This window comes from Tupaia chinensis, unplaced genomic scaffold, assembly GCF_000334495.1.
Source record: "Tupaia chinensis unplaced genomic scaffold, TupChi_1.0 Scaffold000271_1, whole genome shotgun sequence".
Lineage (NCBI taxonomy): Eukaryota > Metazoa > Chordata > Mammalia > Scandentia > Tupaiidae > Tupaia > Tupaia belangeri.
Genome location: NW_006159752.1, coordinates 3,695,043 through 3,710,552, shown reverse-complemented (window position 1 = coordinate 3,710,552; position 15,510 = coordinate 3,695,043). Strand labels below are relative to the sequence as shown.

General features: G+C 36.9%; 1 protein-coding gene across 3 annotated transcripts in view; it reads left to right on the top strand.

Moving 5' to 3' along the window:
• Positions 1 to 15,510, top strand: part of VPS37A (VPS37A subunit of ESCRT-I) — a 51,927-nt gene that overhangs the window by 31,372 nt on the left and 5,045 nt on the right. For all 3 annotated transcript variants that reach the window (XM_006149704.3, XM_006149703.3, XM_027772352.1), the window contains 5 exons: positions 3,450 to 3,675; positions 4,780 to 4,850; positions 11,296 to 11,423; positions 11,507 to 11,565; positions 11,642 to 11,710. In XM_006149704.3, the coding sequence (XP_006149766.1) occupies positions 3,450 to 3,675; positions 4,780 to 4,850; positions 11,296 to 11,423; positions 11,507 to 11,565; positions 11,642 to 11,710 (553 nt within the window). The remainder of the gene's footprint in view (positions 1 to 3,449; positions 3,676 to 4,779; positions 4,851 to 11,295; positions 11,424 to 11,506; positions 11,566 to 11,641; positions 11,711 to 15,510) is intronic.

The window sequence follows — 15,510 nt, the reverse complement described above, 5'->3', positions numbered from 1 at the left end:
TCTTAACAATTGTGAATAATGCTGCAATGAACACGGAAATGAGATTGTTTTTTAGACCCCTATCTTTTGGTTAGATACCCGGGTGGAATTGCTGGATTGTATAGTAGGTGGGTAGATCTTTGAGGAAGTTCCATATTGTTCTCCACAGTGGCTGTACTAATTTACATTTCCACCAGCAGTGTAGGAGAGTTTCCTTTTCCTGCGCCTTCAGCAACACTTAGCATTCTTTATTTTTTCAATTTTAGCCATTCCGATTTGGGTTCATTGGTATATCATTGTGGTTGATTTTCATCTCACTGCAATAAGGGATGTTGAGCATTTTTTCATATACTTTTTGGCTGTTCATATATCTTCCTTGGAGAGGTGTCTGTTCAACGCCTTTGTCCATCTTTTAATCAGAGCAGCTGTGTGTGTGTGTGTGTGTGTGTGTGTGTGTGCACGCTTGTAAGCTACTCGAGTTCCTTGTACATTTTGGTTATCAGTTCTATATCCAGGACAGAGTTTCCAAATATTTTCTGCCGTTCCAAGGTTTATCTCCTTACTCTAATGATTGTTTCTTTTGCTGTGCAGAAGCTTTTTCACCTGATGTAATCCTTCTTGTCTATTTTGGGGATTATTCCCAGTGCTTTGAGTGGTCTTACTTAAGAAGTCTTTACCAACTCTGATTTCTCTAAGAGTTTCCCCAGTGTTTTCCACCAGTCCAGTTACTGTTTATGGATTCACAGTATATTTTATGGATACACTATAATTTATTTATCAAGACTCCTGTTGATATATATTCATATTTTTTCCAATTTTTCCTCAAAGGCCTCCCTTCTCCTTTGCCCTAAGTGTTGCAGAAAATAACCTTAAAAATAATATTTCACCAAATGAGAATGTATGTGTTGGATAAATTCTAGACACAGTATGGCACATTTGTAATTTTGACAAATACTGAAGAATTACTCTGAGATTGTTTGTACCAGTTTCTACTCTCATACACAGTCCCTACATCCTCATACCTTTTGCCAACAATTGTATATTATTTTTGCCAGTTTGTAAGCAGAAGGTGATATATTTGTATAGTTTTAGTTGTATTTATCTTAGAAAAGTTGAGTATTTTTTAATGCATTACAGATGTTTTTCTTCTTTTTCTGTAACCCATGTGTATTATTCTATCTCCATTTCTCTATTGTGTTTAGTCTTTTATTAATTGATAGAGATTCTTTATGTTAGAGCAGTTATCACTTTCTATGATATAAGTTTCAAATTTTTCTCTCCAAATTGATTATTCTTCTTATTTTCTATCATTTGCCAGAGGGCATGTGCACCCCCTAGAGACAGAAAACAAGGGAAAGTGAGAAAGCACCCTCTATGGGGCACACATATGTACACACACACACACCATATGCACACGTATGTACACACATGTACACACATATGTACACCATGTGGCAGTCCCCTTCTCCATTCCTCCCTCCTTTCAGAATTTTGGGCACACACCACACATACCCAGCATTATCTTTTGAACCTCTGGGTCTGGGACTCCGACCACTGGTTGGCCATGTGGGATCCAGTTGCCTTAATCACCATACTGCTGCAGACCCCAGATTTGTTATTTATCCTTTAAAGGGCTTTGTTATATAGAATTTTTTTTTAATGTTGTGGAATTTATAATTATTTTCTATTATGACTTTTGAATTCGGTATCACAGAAAATCCTTTTCTACTCCAAGCTTATAATTTGCAAGTAACTTCTAGTTCTTTTAAGCATTAAAAAACAAACAACAAAAAGAGTTATATCCTTGACACATTAAGTTTTTGCTCTACTGTAAATAAGAGAACCTGGCTCCAGTTATTCATTATTTTTCCCAAATGACCCGATGCTATTTGTTGACTGCTCTGTTATACCCTAATTCCCATGTGTCTTTGGGCTTTTTCTAGATTTTATATTTAGTTTCTTTGGTATACCTAGTCACTCACCAGTGCTATACTTAAAATTTGTTTTTTAATTAATAAGGCTTTAAAATTTGTTTTACTGTATGTCAGGGCTAATGTATCTTTCCTTTCCTTTTCCAGACTTTTCCCTTCTATCCTTGCTTTTTTTCCCATGAGCACTTTAGTATCATTAGTGTACATTTCATAGTCTGTGACAGATGTTTTTGTCCAACAGAATTTCGAACTCACACTAATTTATATCATTAAATAAAATAATAGTATTTTCATAAGTAATTATTTTAAGATCTATAAATTTTGGAACATGTTTCAACACAAAGCAAAACATTCCAGTAGTTAGTGTTATATTTAAAACCCAACCATAGGTCCCTTATCCTTTACGTGAGTGTGATATCAAACTTACTGTATTCATTAAAATATTGGTGTTTAGAGGATTCTCATTTTGCCTTTAGGTCTGAATTACCTTAGTTCTTTTATAATCTGGTTCACTCTGAACTTTTCTGAAGGGAAAAAATGTTAAGTATAAAATATGTATTTGCAAAAAGTAAATAGTACATTTTAAAAAATTAAATTCCAACTATATAATGCTGTGCCACTTTTCCTAATACGTAATGCGTTTTTATATATGCGTCCGATTCTCACATTTTAACATTTTGGGCAGCTCATGTGTACATTTAATTCTTCTTTCAAATTTCCTGAAAAAGTGGTTTCGACTTTCAGTGAGATTTTGTGAAGCACAGTAAAAGCTACAAGCATGGCCAGTAGGTGGTCATAGGTTAAGGCGTCTAGATCCCACTTGGCTGACTATACAGTTCGAATTCCAGACCCAGGAGCTTGAAAAACAGGCCAGGCGCCTCTGCATGCATGCCCCAAATCCCAAAATCCTGAGGGGAGAATGGAGGAGAAGGAATTGCAGCATGGCCATCTCTCCTGGTGGGTGACTGGTCTATCTCTTTTTCTCTAGCAAGTGCATGCGCCCTGTAGCAAAGCTACAAAAACAAACAAAACTGCAAGCACCACCCACTTTAATACATTTTCTGTACTAAATCTTGTTCTGCAGTTCCTCTATGATCATGTTGATTGATGCCAAAGGAATGCTGAAAACTTGAAAATGCCCTGTCTATTCACTTCTTCTCTGACCAGTTGAATCGTATGCTTTTTTTTGAGTACACACATCTGGCATGATTTTCAAGCTGCTGGGTCTGGAACTTGAATTGCAGTCAGCCATGTGGGAATCTAGCGCCTTAACCACCATGCCATCTCATGGCCTGAATTGTATGCTTTCTAAATAACTCACTTTTTTCATAGAAACCACAATTCTCTTTTGAGATGACTCGTATTTTGTCAATTTATACAGCATTAAATTCAGCTAATAATTACAGCAAGTTATCACCTACCATAAGCAAATTCCGTCTGTAATGCCATGACCATTGTTATTGAGAACAATTTGGTTGTCATTTTGCCTATTTTACCCATAAAACCTAATCTAATGACTTTCTTCTTTTTTCTCTTCAGCCTGTACAGTAACCCAGGTGGGATGCCTCCTTATGCTTCTCAGGGTTTTCCATTTCTTCCAACATTTCCCCCACAAGAAGCAAATAGGAATATCACTTCTTTATCTGTTGCTGACACTGTTTCTTCTTCAACAACAAGTTACGCCACAGCCAAGCCCGCAGCTCCTTCATTTGGTGTCCTTGCAAATCTGCCATTACCCGTTCCCACAACGGACACTTCAGCACCGGTTGGTGTCTTCAGTCTTCTGTATTTTATACCCTTAAAACATTTATTCAATCAACAGACACTTAGATTCCTTTTCGTGCCAGCCACTAAGTTAAATCACTCTTTTCAAATCAAGTAGTAGACTCAGAGAGGTAACCAACAAATAATCAAGTAATTGTGACAGCAACTTGTAATCAAGTAGAAGAGAGACTACAGTAGATCTCTCTGGCTGTCTTGCTGGGTGCAGGCAAAGACACAACAAGTGGGCAGGAAGAGAAGCGGCTGTCAGACTGGGGAGGGTCTGCTGTAGCACTGAAGGGCTTCAGCTACGCCATTGGTTCAGAAAATTGTGTGTTCTTAAAGTAGTTACCGTTGCCATGTGGGTGTTTCTAAGAGACCCTACTAATAGTTTGTGTATAAAACATTTAAAGGGATTTGAAGACCTTTGATTTTAACCCTTAGTGAATATTACCATCATAGTACTCAAATACTGTGAAATTTTATTATATCCAACAGTACTAATTTCAGAGTTAGTAATCATTTAGCATATAGATCCAAGTAGACTTTGTGTATTAAAAACCTTTCATCATTGTAGTATAAACAAAATTACAAGAGAACTTGTCAAAGGTCCTCCAGTATAAAAATGTACATGTATTTAACTCATGGATATTTTGTTTCTCACCTCGTATAATTAGGTACTATTTAGACTATTAGCAAATTAAGTTTTTCTAATTCAATGCCTTCCACATGAGAGAAAAATACTCATATACATTAGTGAAATCCACAGACTACACATCTGTCACAGATACATTTAAGAGATTTATTTTCTGGACATTTGCTTGTCCAAGAGAAAGGTAACACTGGAAAGCTATCACATAGCCCTCACACACAAAAATATATATAACTATATATAATGTGTATATAAATATGTATACACATACACACATGTATATATGCACAAAGTTAAACTAAAAAAATAGCACGAAGAGAGGATAGACATTTTGAAGTATGAAGATAAAGATGTGAATTTGAAAGCGGTTATGGGATGTACATTAAAATTTAATAAGTAAATGGGAGCAGTTAAACAGATGGCTGAAATTTAATCCCATTTAAAACTCTTCTTTAGATAAGCCAAAATGGTTTTGGTTACAAGATGCCAGATGTCCCCGATGCATTTCCAGAGCTTTCGGAACTAAGGTAATAAAACATGGAGAATAAAGTTGGTATTATTGTCTATTTTATTTATAAACTAGGTAATCAATTCATATTCATATAAATAAAAAGGTTTTAAAAATCTTCATTATTCTTATATTGTGGTTGTCTTAATAAGGAGGTTTTATATTAGTTCGTTGGGAGAGTCATGACATATGTTTTGATGTTTTTCTATGCAAAAGTGCATCATGAGTTTCCTAATGATCCAGTGAATCAGTTTTAGGCCATATAGGTTGTATATTTTGAGTGACTGATATATGCCCAAAGAATTTTCTAGGTGCTAGAAATGATCTAATAGTTACCATGATAGCTAAGTCCTTTGTCTCATGTGTCTTGCTTTCTTTAAAAATATTTCTGAATACATTATGTCTAATGATTTCAAAATTTATCTTTGCTCATTTTAGATCTTTTATTGTTTCTTGAAGTAGATAACCTTGTATGTAGAGAAATAGTTATTATAGTGAAGTGTTTCTGCAGAAGCACTTCAATTTTATTCACATTTATGGCAGTTAAGTTTGTAATATTCAAGTTTAAAATTCCATTTTCCATGCTTTTACTCTTGCTTTACTCTTTGTGCTTTTATTCTTTTCATGCATTCACTCTTCTGAAACGGTTCATGGAAAAAAATCTTGGTTTTGGCCATTTAATTTTGGGAAGTATTGCAACCTTTATACCCCTATTGAAAGTTTAAAGTATCTTAGGACTATTACTACTACAACTAAATTCAGTTAAACATATTTTTGCAGTTCTTTTTGTCATTAGGATGTATGGTCAAATTACCTTGAGAAATCCCAAGTTAGAAAAAAAAGTTTGGGTATGCACACACACGACTGGTATAATTTTCAAGCCATTAGGTCTGGGACTCAAACTGTGGTTGGCCGTGTGAGAGTTCAGGGCCCTAACTACCACACCACCTGCTGGCCCTTTAAGTACTATTTTAAATGTCTTTTCAAGTAGTGCTTCTGTGGATAATTAATTTAATTTGATAAAATAGGTTCATTTATTGCCATTGCTTGTAAAGCCAACAGTTTCATTTGAATATTAGAAACTGCTTTTTTCTTTTTATTTAATTATTTTAAATTTATACAAAGGTACTTCAAAAATTCATGGAAAATATAATTGAAGTGTAAGTTTACCTGCAAAAAATTTTGAAATCTATGCAGTTTTTTTTTTATATTATACATTTTCTGTGGGCTTTTTAAAAAACCTCATTGTATACATTTTTTTTCTTTTATATTTTTGAGATTTTTTTGTTGTTGTTGCTTTTCCATTTCCTTGAGATGTGATGTCACATTATTTTTTTTCCTCCTTTCTGTTTTTTTTCTTGTGAATACTAATGGCTATGAACTTTCCTCTAAAGACTGCTTTTGCTGTGCCCCAAAGGTTATGAAAAGTGATGTGTTCATTATCATTGGTTTCAATGAATCTTTTGATTTCAGTCTTAATTTCTTCAGTAGTTTGAAAGTCATTGAGGAATAGGTTAGTTTCCTTTTTTTTGGAGAGGTTTTTGCTATAGGGCGCGTGTGCTCGCCAGACAGACAGAGAGAGAGAGACATAGAGACAGAAAGTGAGAAATCACCCCCCAGGGGGGATGGTCACGCCACAACCCCTTCTCCTCCATTCTCCTCTTGGGATCTTGGGCACGCACGCACACACACCCGGCGTGGGTTTTAAGCCACCGGGTCCGGGACGCAAACTGCGGTCAACTACGTGGGAGTCCAGCAACCTAGCCATTATGCTAACTGCTGGTTCCCTAGTTTCCATTTTTTGGTGTATTTTTCAAGACTCTCTCTGGCCGATTTCTAGTTTAATTCCACTGTGGTTAGAGAATATGCTGGGCATATTTTCTATACTTTTAAATGTGTAGAGGCCTGTTTCGTGCTCCATGATATGGTTAATCTTTGAAAATGCTCCATGTGAAGATGGAAAAAGTGTATTTTAGAGTTGCTGGGTGGAATGCTCTACATATTTCTGTCCGGTCCATTTGGTTTATGGTATCAGTTAGTTCCTGTGTCTCGGTTTATTTTTGTCTAGATGATCTGTCCAGTGGTAACAGTGGGGTGTTGAAATCCCCAACAATTAGTATGTTGCAGTCTATATCTCCCTTTAGATCTAGCAGTTTCTCTCTTACCTATTTGGGTGCCCTGGCATTGGGTGCATAAATATTTATGATTATTGTATGTTCTTGGCAAATTAATCCTTTTAGAACTATGTAGGGCCCTCTTTTGTCTCTTCTTACCTTTTTTATCCTAAAGTCTATTTTGTCTGATCTCAATATCCTGCCCTTTTTTTTCATTTCTGTGTGCATAAAATGACTTTTTTCCAGCCCTTCACTTTCAGTAGGTGTATTTCTTTTCTTCTTTTTTCTTTTTTTTTGGAGAGTTTTGTTTTGTTTTGTTTTGTTTTTTTGCTGTAGAGCATGTGTGCTTGCCAGACAGACAGACAGACAGAAAGCGAGAAATCACCCCCCAGGGAGGATGGCCACACCACGATCCCTTCTCCTCCATTCTCCTCTAGGGATCTTGGGCACACATGCACACGCGCCCGGCGTGGGTTTTAAGCCAACGGGTCCAGGACTTGAACCGTGGTCGACTACATGGGAGTCCAGCAACATAGCCATTACGCTAACTGCTGGTCCCAGTAGGTGTATTTCTTTGTCATTGAGGTGTGTCTTATAAGCAAATAGAAGGTTCCTGTTTTTTTATTTGTTTATTTGTTTTTGTTTTTAATTGAGCCAACCTGTATCTTTTATTAGGAAATTTAATCCATTAACATTCAAGGTTATTATTAATATATGTGGATTTAGCCCTGTCGTTTAGTTAACTCCTTTTTCCTCCCCTAGTTTTATGTTCTTTTGCTTCTATTTATCTCCTATTCATTTTCCAGGTGTAGTATTCCCTTAAATATTTCCTGAAGGGCTGGCTTCCTTTTGGTGAATTCTTTCAACTTTTATTTATTTGGGAATGATTTTCTTTCTCCTTTTTGTTTGAAGGATAATCTTGCTGGGTATAGTATTCTTAGATGAAGTTGTGTTTCTTTGGGAGTTTTAAATGTCTTTTTTACCTACATTATTTCAGTTTACAGGTCCAACATTAGTCTAAAGGGGCATTACTTTGTAAGTAACTTAATGTTTTTCTCTTATTATTTTTAGAATATTGTCTTTGTCTAATTTTTACCTGTTTGGCTATAATTGCTTTCGAGAGGATCATCCTATGTTAAGTCTACTTGGTGTTCTTTGTATTTCCTGGATTTAGATTTCTGTATACCTTTCTAAGTGGAAAATTGTCAACTAATGTGTTATGAAAGAGATTGTCTAAGCCTCTGACTGTCCCTTCACCTTCTGGAATACCCATTATGTGAATATTTGGCCATTTAGTGGTTTCTAGGATTTCCTGTTTGTCCTTATTTTTAGTGGTTATTTTTAAATTCTTCTTGGTGCTTTGGCTATGTCAGAAGTTTTGTCTTCAAAGTCAGAGATTCTTTGTTCTGCATGGTCTAATCTGCTGTTGATACTTTCGAGGAAGATTTTAATTTCCTGCATTGTATTATTTATCTCCAGAAGTTCTGTTTGATTATTTTTCAGGGTATCTATCACTTTATGGAGTTCTTCCTTCAAGTCATGGAAATATTTTCTCAACTCCTGTAATTGGTTGTCTGTTTTCCTTTGCATCACACTGAGTTTAATTATAATGAATATTGTAAATTCTGTTCTAAGATTTCTGTGATTTCTCATGTTTATACCATTGTTGGTGAGGAATTATTGTGTTCTTTGGAGGAGGAAGTATTTTCTGATTTTCTCATGTTTCTTGAGGCTCTGCTGTGATTTTTAGGCATCTGTGATGAATTCACTTGTTGCTATTTTTTGGAGTAGGTTTCTGCAGCGGTGTGTATGTGTGCTTCCCTTTGATGTGAATTATCCAGTTTCCCTTTTTGACTGTGGATGACAGTGTGATATCCATGGTGGGAGTTTTGGGTTCACAGCCATCGTAATATTGTTATAATGCTCCAAGTCAAAAGATTCATTCATAGCGGTTTAGTTTCCATCTATAGCCTCTCTACACAGTTCTCTCTTTCATCCTATCAGTGCTTATTTTTGTTTTTGGTTTAGCCTTTCATTGTTTATTTTCTCTAAATATTTTATTAATAGATGTACCTACACATACATACGCATACATACTACCCATATCCATATCTTTTATTAAAGTTTTTTTCCATCAGCGAGAGAGATGTAGAGATAGCACCTCCAGCAGAGACCTGAGGTCGTGATCCATCCACAGTCAACACCAGATCACAGAGACACATGTGCCCAGAGTACTCAGGGATGTCTTGGATGCGAATGTGGAATCCTCCCATGTGGTTTATCATCATAGATTGTTGTATTTTACTGCCAACCACCATCTAGCCCCAATACGTATTTTACTGTGACGGCCACATATCTCTTGGCTAAACAGGCAGAGAGGTTAAAATTTGATGGTTGTTATGGCTGCCCTTGTCATCCAGTCTTGGTACTCCCATAGTAATTTGACATTGTACAACAGCAGGGACTGTTTACCTTGCAGAGCTCTGGGAGATTTTATTGGCTGTGGTTTGGCCAACATATGCTTGGAATTGGGTACTGAACTGGTCTAAAACTAACTAAATAAGACAATCTCCCATGAAAGTTTTTCACAAACCAAACTATTACAGTTACTACTTTGGTTTCTTTTATTTTTATTTACCTCCCATCAATATGTGCAACGAAAGGAATTGGGGGGGGCATCTGATTCCTTTGTGGTCAAAGTAGCTGTATCCCACATGGCTGACTGCACAGAGTCCATGACTTAGTGTCATGAAAAACTCTGTGTGTGTGTGTGTATGTGTGTGTGTGTGTGTGTGTGTGTGTATACCCAAAATCCTGAAATGAGAAATGGAGAAGGGACTGTGGCATGGCCATCCCCCATGGTGGGTGTTTTCTCCCTCCTCCCATTCTCACTCTAGTCTTGCTCCAGCAGGCACACATGCCCTCTAATTGAAAAAAATAAAATATAAAAAGGCAAACAAAAGAATAAGAAGAGAGTCTTTTTGTTTGCTCTAGGGTGCTTGCCCTTATCAGAGACAGAGAGCGACAGAGAGAACTAAGAAATCACTCCTCAGAGGGCATGGCCACACTACAACCTCTTCTCCATTCTACTTGGGGTTTTAGGCATGCATACAACTACTCCAGGTGTGTTTTTCAAGCCACTGGCTTGGGGACTTGAATTGTGCAATTGGCTGTATGGGATCCAGCTTCTTTTACCTCCATGCCACATATTGCCCCAGGAAAGGTCTTCTATTGCAGACTTGTCTGTGGCTTTTTACTCATTTGAATGTAGTATATTACTAATATATTCAATATTATGCTTAGAAGAAATAAATAGCTTCAAGTCTGAATATCAGTAAGACTGGTTCCTATCAGAGAAATTGAAGAAATAGGTGATATCCTAATGTAGTTAAATTAAACATAAACAGAACAAGAAAAAATATATTAATGCTCTACTTTGAAGTGTCTCAGCTGAATAAGGGAGAGACCTAGGTTCATCCTTTTGGTCTTTTTCTGAGTTAAGCGAAACTTCCTGTTAATTTCAGGTCACTGTGTAATTGTGAACACTTGTCCCCAGTTGTGACTTTAAAGAATGTAGATATATGGCCCAGCCACTACGGTGCAGTGGTTACTGCAAGTGCCCTGCAGTGCTGGAAGTCACATGGCTGACCATGAGTTCAGGTCCCTGAGTTGGCTTGAAAGAAAACAGGTGTGCACAGGGGGTCCCAGGATTCTGAGGGGCTGCAGGGCTGGGGAAAGACTGTGGCATGATGAGACCCTATAAAAGGTGCCTCCCTTCCTCTGTTATTAAAAAAGAAAGAAAGTACATATGGGTATGTCCACTGGATCAAAATTCAGTGCTACGGATTCTGTCGAAAATTTATTATAGTCTACTTCATGCTTCATTGTGGTTGATTTTAATTTTTGGAGAGGTTTTTGCTATAGAGAGTGTGTGTTCGCCAGAAAGAGACAGACAGAAAGACAAAAAGCAAGAAATCACCCCCCAGGGGGATGGCCATGCTGCCATCTCTTCTTTTCCATTCTCCTCTCGGGATCCTGGGCATGCACACACACACACACACACACACACACACACACACACCTGGCGTGAGTTTAAACCACAGGGTCTGGGACTTGAACCTCCGTCGACTATGTGGGAGTCCAGTGACATAGATATTACGCCAACTGCTGGCCCCTGTGGTTGATGTTTTATGTACTTTTGAGGTTACAGTTGGCCTGCTTATGTGTATATATCTATATATTTAGAATACTACCAACCAAATAAAACTGAAAAATTAGAAATATTTATCATGGAGAAAAACTAGATGACTGATGTTCATTAACCGCCTATTTTTTCTTTTGTGTTTTTAGTGTGTCACAACTCACAGATATGAATGAACAAGAGGAGATATTGCTAGAACAGTTTGTGACTTTGCCTCAACTAAAACAGATTATTACTGACAAAAACGACTTAGTAAGGAGTATTGAGGAACTGGCAAGTATGTTTTCCTTTACTTCATTTCACATTTCTTGAGAAAATTATGACCTTTGCTTAGAAATAAACCAAAGATTTATCTTACAGGAAAAAATCTCCTTTTGGAGCCCAGCTTAGAAGCTAAAAGGCAAACCGTTTTAGATAAGGTGAGTTAGTAATCATTTTAAAGAAATATATACAATTTAAAATGGGATAAAACATCCTTTTTATTCTCTCTTTTAGTATGAATTACTTACACAAATGAAATCTACTTTCGAAAAGAAAATGCAAAGGCAGCACGAACTCAGTGAGGTAAGATTGCCAGGTCTTTTCCTTTCTGCAAGTTTCCATCTTAATGTGCACAAGTGACATTCTTACCAGAAACCATGCTTAGGCAGCGACCTTCCATGGCATGATACCTTTACGTGTACTGAACGTGGGCAGTCATTGTAAGTTGTAAAGAGCGTGCTTGGTTTCAGAACAGAAACTGTGAAAAGCTCCCTCAGATAACTTTCCTGGGTAAGTTATGAAAGCAGTGTCAATCTTGTAATAAAACTGAATGACAAAAACTTTAACGTCAGACTCATTCGTTAGCTTATATACAGATAGATATCTTAAAAGAAAAGTAAGAAAATTGAAAAGTATAATGTATGAAAATATGACATACAGTTCACTACAAGTGATAAGTTTTATGATAGAAATACAGCTATATGAAGATTAAAATTATTTTATAAACATCAACATATTTCCAAAAAAAATCTTTGAAAGGGGGACAGAGGATATAATTTTTATATTTCATACTAGTAGTCAATATAGTGAAGAGTATTCTATTTTCTTTAAATTTTGAAATTTATAAGGTGAAACCAATATGGTAAAATAAAATAGAAATAAAACAATAAAAGCCAAAAATTGGTAAAGGAGAACATGAATTTATCATGATTTTAGATAATATCATCGTTTAAAATAAAAAAATGGCTAACATTGAGCAATTAATACGTGTCTTATACTACACAAAGCTATTTTATATATAATGAGGTAGGTATTGCTACCATTTTTTCATTTTCCAGTTGAGGGAGCTAGAACACAGGAAGATTAAATAACTCCCTAAAGGTTATATAAATAAAAAGTATTGGAGTTAAGAGTTAAACCTAAGAAGTTCTTCCTCACAGAAACTCTGTTAGAACCAACTGAAATAATCTCAGATACACTTTAGAGCTTAGTAGATGTTGAAGAAGCTCTTCACAAAAGCCAGCATCATTTCTTATAGAGACCCTTAGTAAACTAAAAATAGAAATGAGTTCCTGGTTTAATAAAGAATATTATAGAAACCAACATAAACATCACACTTAATGGCTAACCATTTCCAGATCATTAGTTCTTATAGAGAGTAATGCTCCATTGTCATTGCTATTTAACGGTGCTTAGAAAAATCTGATCATTGCAATACGATTAAAAAAGAAACAGCAGCAGCATAATATAACAGAAGAGAAAAACAGTTTTTTTATGAAAAATATAGGGGGCCAGCCCGTAGACTAGTGAGGGAGGTGGATCCCATTGACAGCAAAATGAAGTTGAGAAAAGCACTCATTTACAATAGCAACAAAACTAAAATACCTTATTTTAATTTTTTTAGGTTTTTGCCATAAGGCATGTGTGCTTACTGGAAAGAGACATAGAGAGGGAAATTGAGAAATTATCCCCTGGGGGGGTGACCAAGTCACAAACCATTTTCCTCCTGGGATTTGGCACACACGCACATGTGCCTGGCATGATTTTCAAGCTGCTGGGTCTAGGACTCAAACTGTGGTCAGCCATGTGGGAGTCCAGTGCCCTAACCATCATACTGTAGACCTTATAGGGGCCAGTGGGTGGCATGGTGGTTGAGGTGCTGAATTCCCATATAGTCGATCACAATTTGGTTCTTGGACCTGGTGGCTTTCTTTTTCACTTTTTCTCCCCCCCCCCTGGTAAGTGCACATGTTCTATAGCAAATTTAAAAAGAATTAGGATAATAATAAATACAATTAAATAAATAATTCTTTAAAAAATAATGAATGAAGTAAGTTAGGAAACTTTACTGAATAACATAAAAGACTTGAGTTTTCTTTTTTTAAGATTGTTTAGAGCACCATAGCATGTTCATGGAATGAATGACAGTACTGTGAAGATTTTATTCTTCCCGGGAACCAGCAGTTAGCGTAATGGCTATATCGCTGGACTCCCACATAGTCGACTGGGGTTCGCATCCCGGACCTGGTGGCTAAAAACTCACACTGGGCACGTGTGCGTGCGTGCCCAAGATCCCGAGAGGAGAATGGAGGAGAAGGGATTGTGGCGTGACCATCCCTCCGGGGGGTGATTTCTCGCTTTCTCTCTCTATGTCTCTCTGTCTATCTGGCGAGCGCACGCACCCTATAGTAAAACCTCTCCAAAAAAAAAAAAGAGAGATTTTATTCTTCCCAACATAACGTAAATTTAATAAATTCCTGTTAAATTCCCAAGAGTTATTATTACTTTTTAAATTAAGAGATTTATTCTAAAGTTCATCTAAAAGAGACTAAAGATATAAAAGTAAGAGATTAAACAAACAAAAAAAAAACATGAAAAAGACCTCTCACTCACTCCCAGTATCAAAATACACTGTAAAATTTCATGATTTAAAACAGTATAATAGTTTTGTAGAAAGAGAAAATAGTTCTATGGAATAGACTATGCAGGTCAGAAATAGATTCATGTGAGTAGGTTGTTTGAGAAAAACTTGATTTAACAAATTATATAATTGCTATCCATTTAGTAGTGTCCAGTTGGAAAAGGTTAGATAGATCCTTTTCCATAGCTAGACCTAAAACTATTTTTAATAATAGCTGTTGTGAGTGTGGAAGTGGTAACTCTTTGTAATATATCACACAGATAGTGCACAAAAAGATAGAAATTATTTCAGTAAAAACCATAAAAACTGGCCTATAATTTTTTTTTAAGAGATATTTTTGCTATAGGGCATGTGCACTTGCTGGAGAGACAGAGAGGGACAAAGAGACAGAAAGCGAGAATTTGCTCCCCTGCCCCAGTGGGGAATGGCTACCCTGTAATCCCTTCTCCATTCTCCTCTCAGGATCTTGGGCACACACGCACAGGCCCCCCATGTGAGTTTTAAGCTGCCCGGTCCAGGACTTGAACTATGGTCGACTACATGGGAGTGCAGCCACGTACCCATTACACCATCTGCTGGTCTTGTCAACTCTAATTTTTTTAAAAGGAAAATAAAACATCCACGTGAGCCAAGCTTGTAAAGACAGATAACCTGTTTGGACAGGAGTGACAAGAAAATCATTTGTGTGTGTGTGATGTATTACAAAGAGCTGCCACCTATACCCGCAAATGGCTATTATCAAAAATAGTTTCAGGCCTTGGTCATGGTTAGTGCATGCTGGAAGCTCCTGTGGCCGAGCCACTTGGGAGACCTGGGTTTGATTCTTAGCCCACTCTAAAAACTGTACCAGTTACTCAAGAGGCTGTGGCAGGAGGATTATAGCAGCAAGATCCTGCCTAAACCGTTTTTCAGTTTTGGGTCAGCAGTGGCATAGTGGTTAAAGCAGCTGAATCCCACATGGCCTACTGTGTGGTTTGAGCCCCAGACCTGGCAGCTCGAAAAAACACACTGAGCATGTGTGTGTGCATGCCAAAATCCCAAAAAAGGTGAAGGAGGATTGCATTGTGACCATCCCCCCGAGAGTGCAATTTTCACTTGCTCTCTTCTGTCTCTTTCCTACGAGTGTACATGCACTCTAACAAATTAAAGCATTTTTTTTTTTTAGTCTCAATTCTTACATTTAGGTCTCTTTGGTATACTTTGAGTTAAGTTTTATACATAAGGTAAGGTTCCAGCTTCATTGTTTTGCATGCAGATGTCTAGTCCTTCTAGCCCCTTTGTTGAAACAATTGTCCTGTCCCCGTTTGACCTGGCACTCTTGTCAAAAGGCGTTTGACTATATATGTGAAGGTTTATTTCTGGGCGCTCTATTCTGTTCCACTGGTCTATATGTTTTTATGCCAGTACCATACTGTTTTCATTACTATAGTTTTTTAGTAAATTTGAAATCAGGAAATATGAG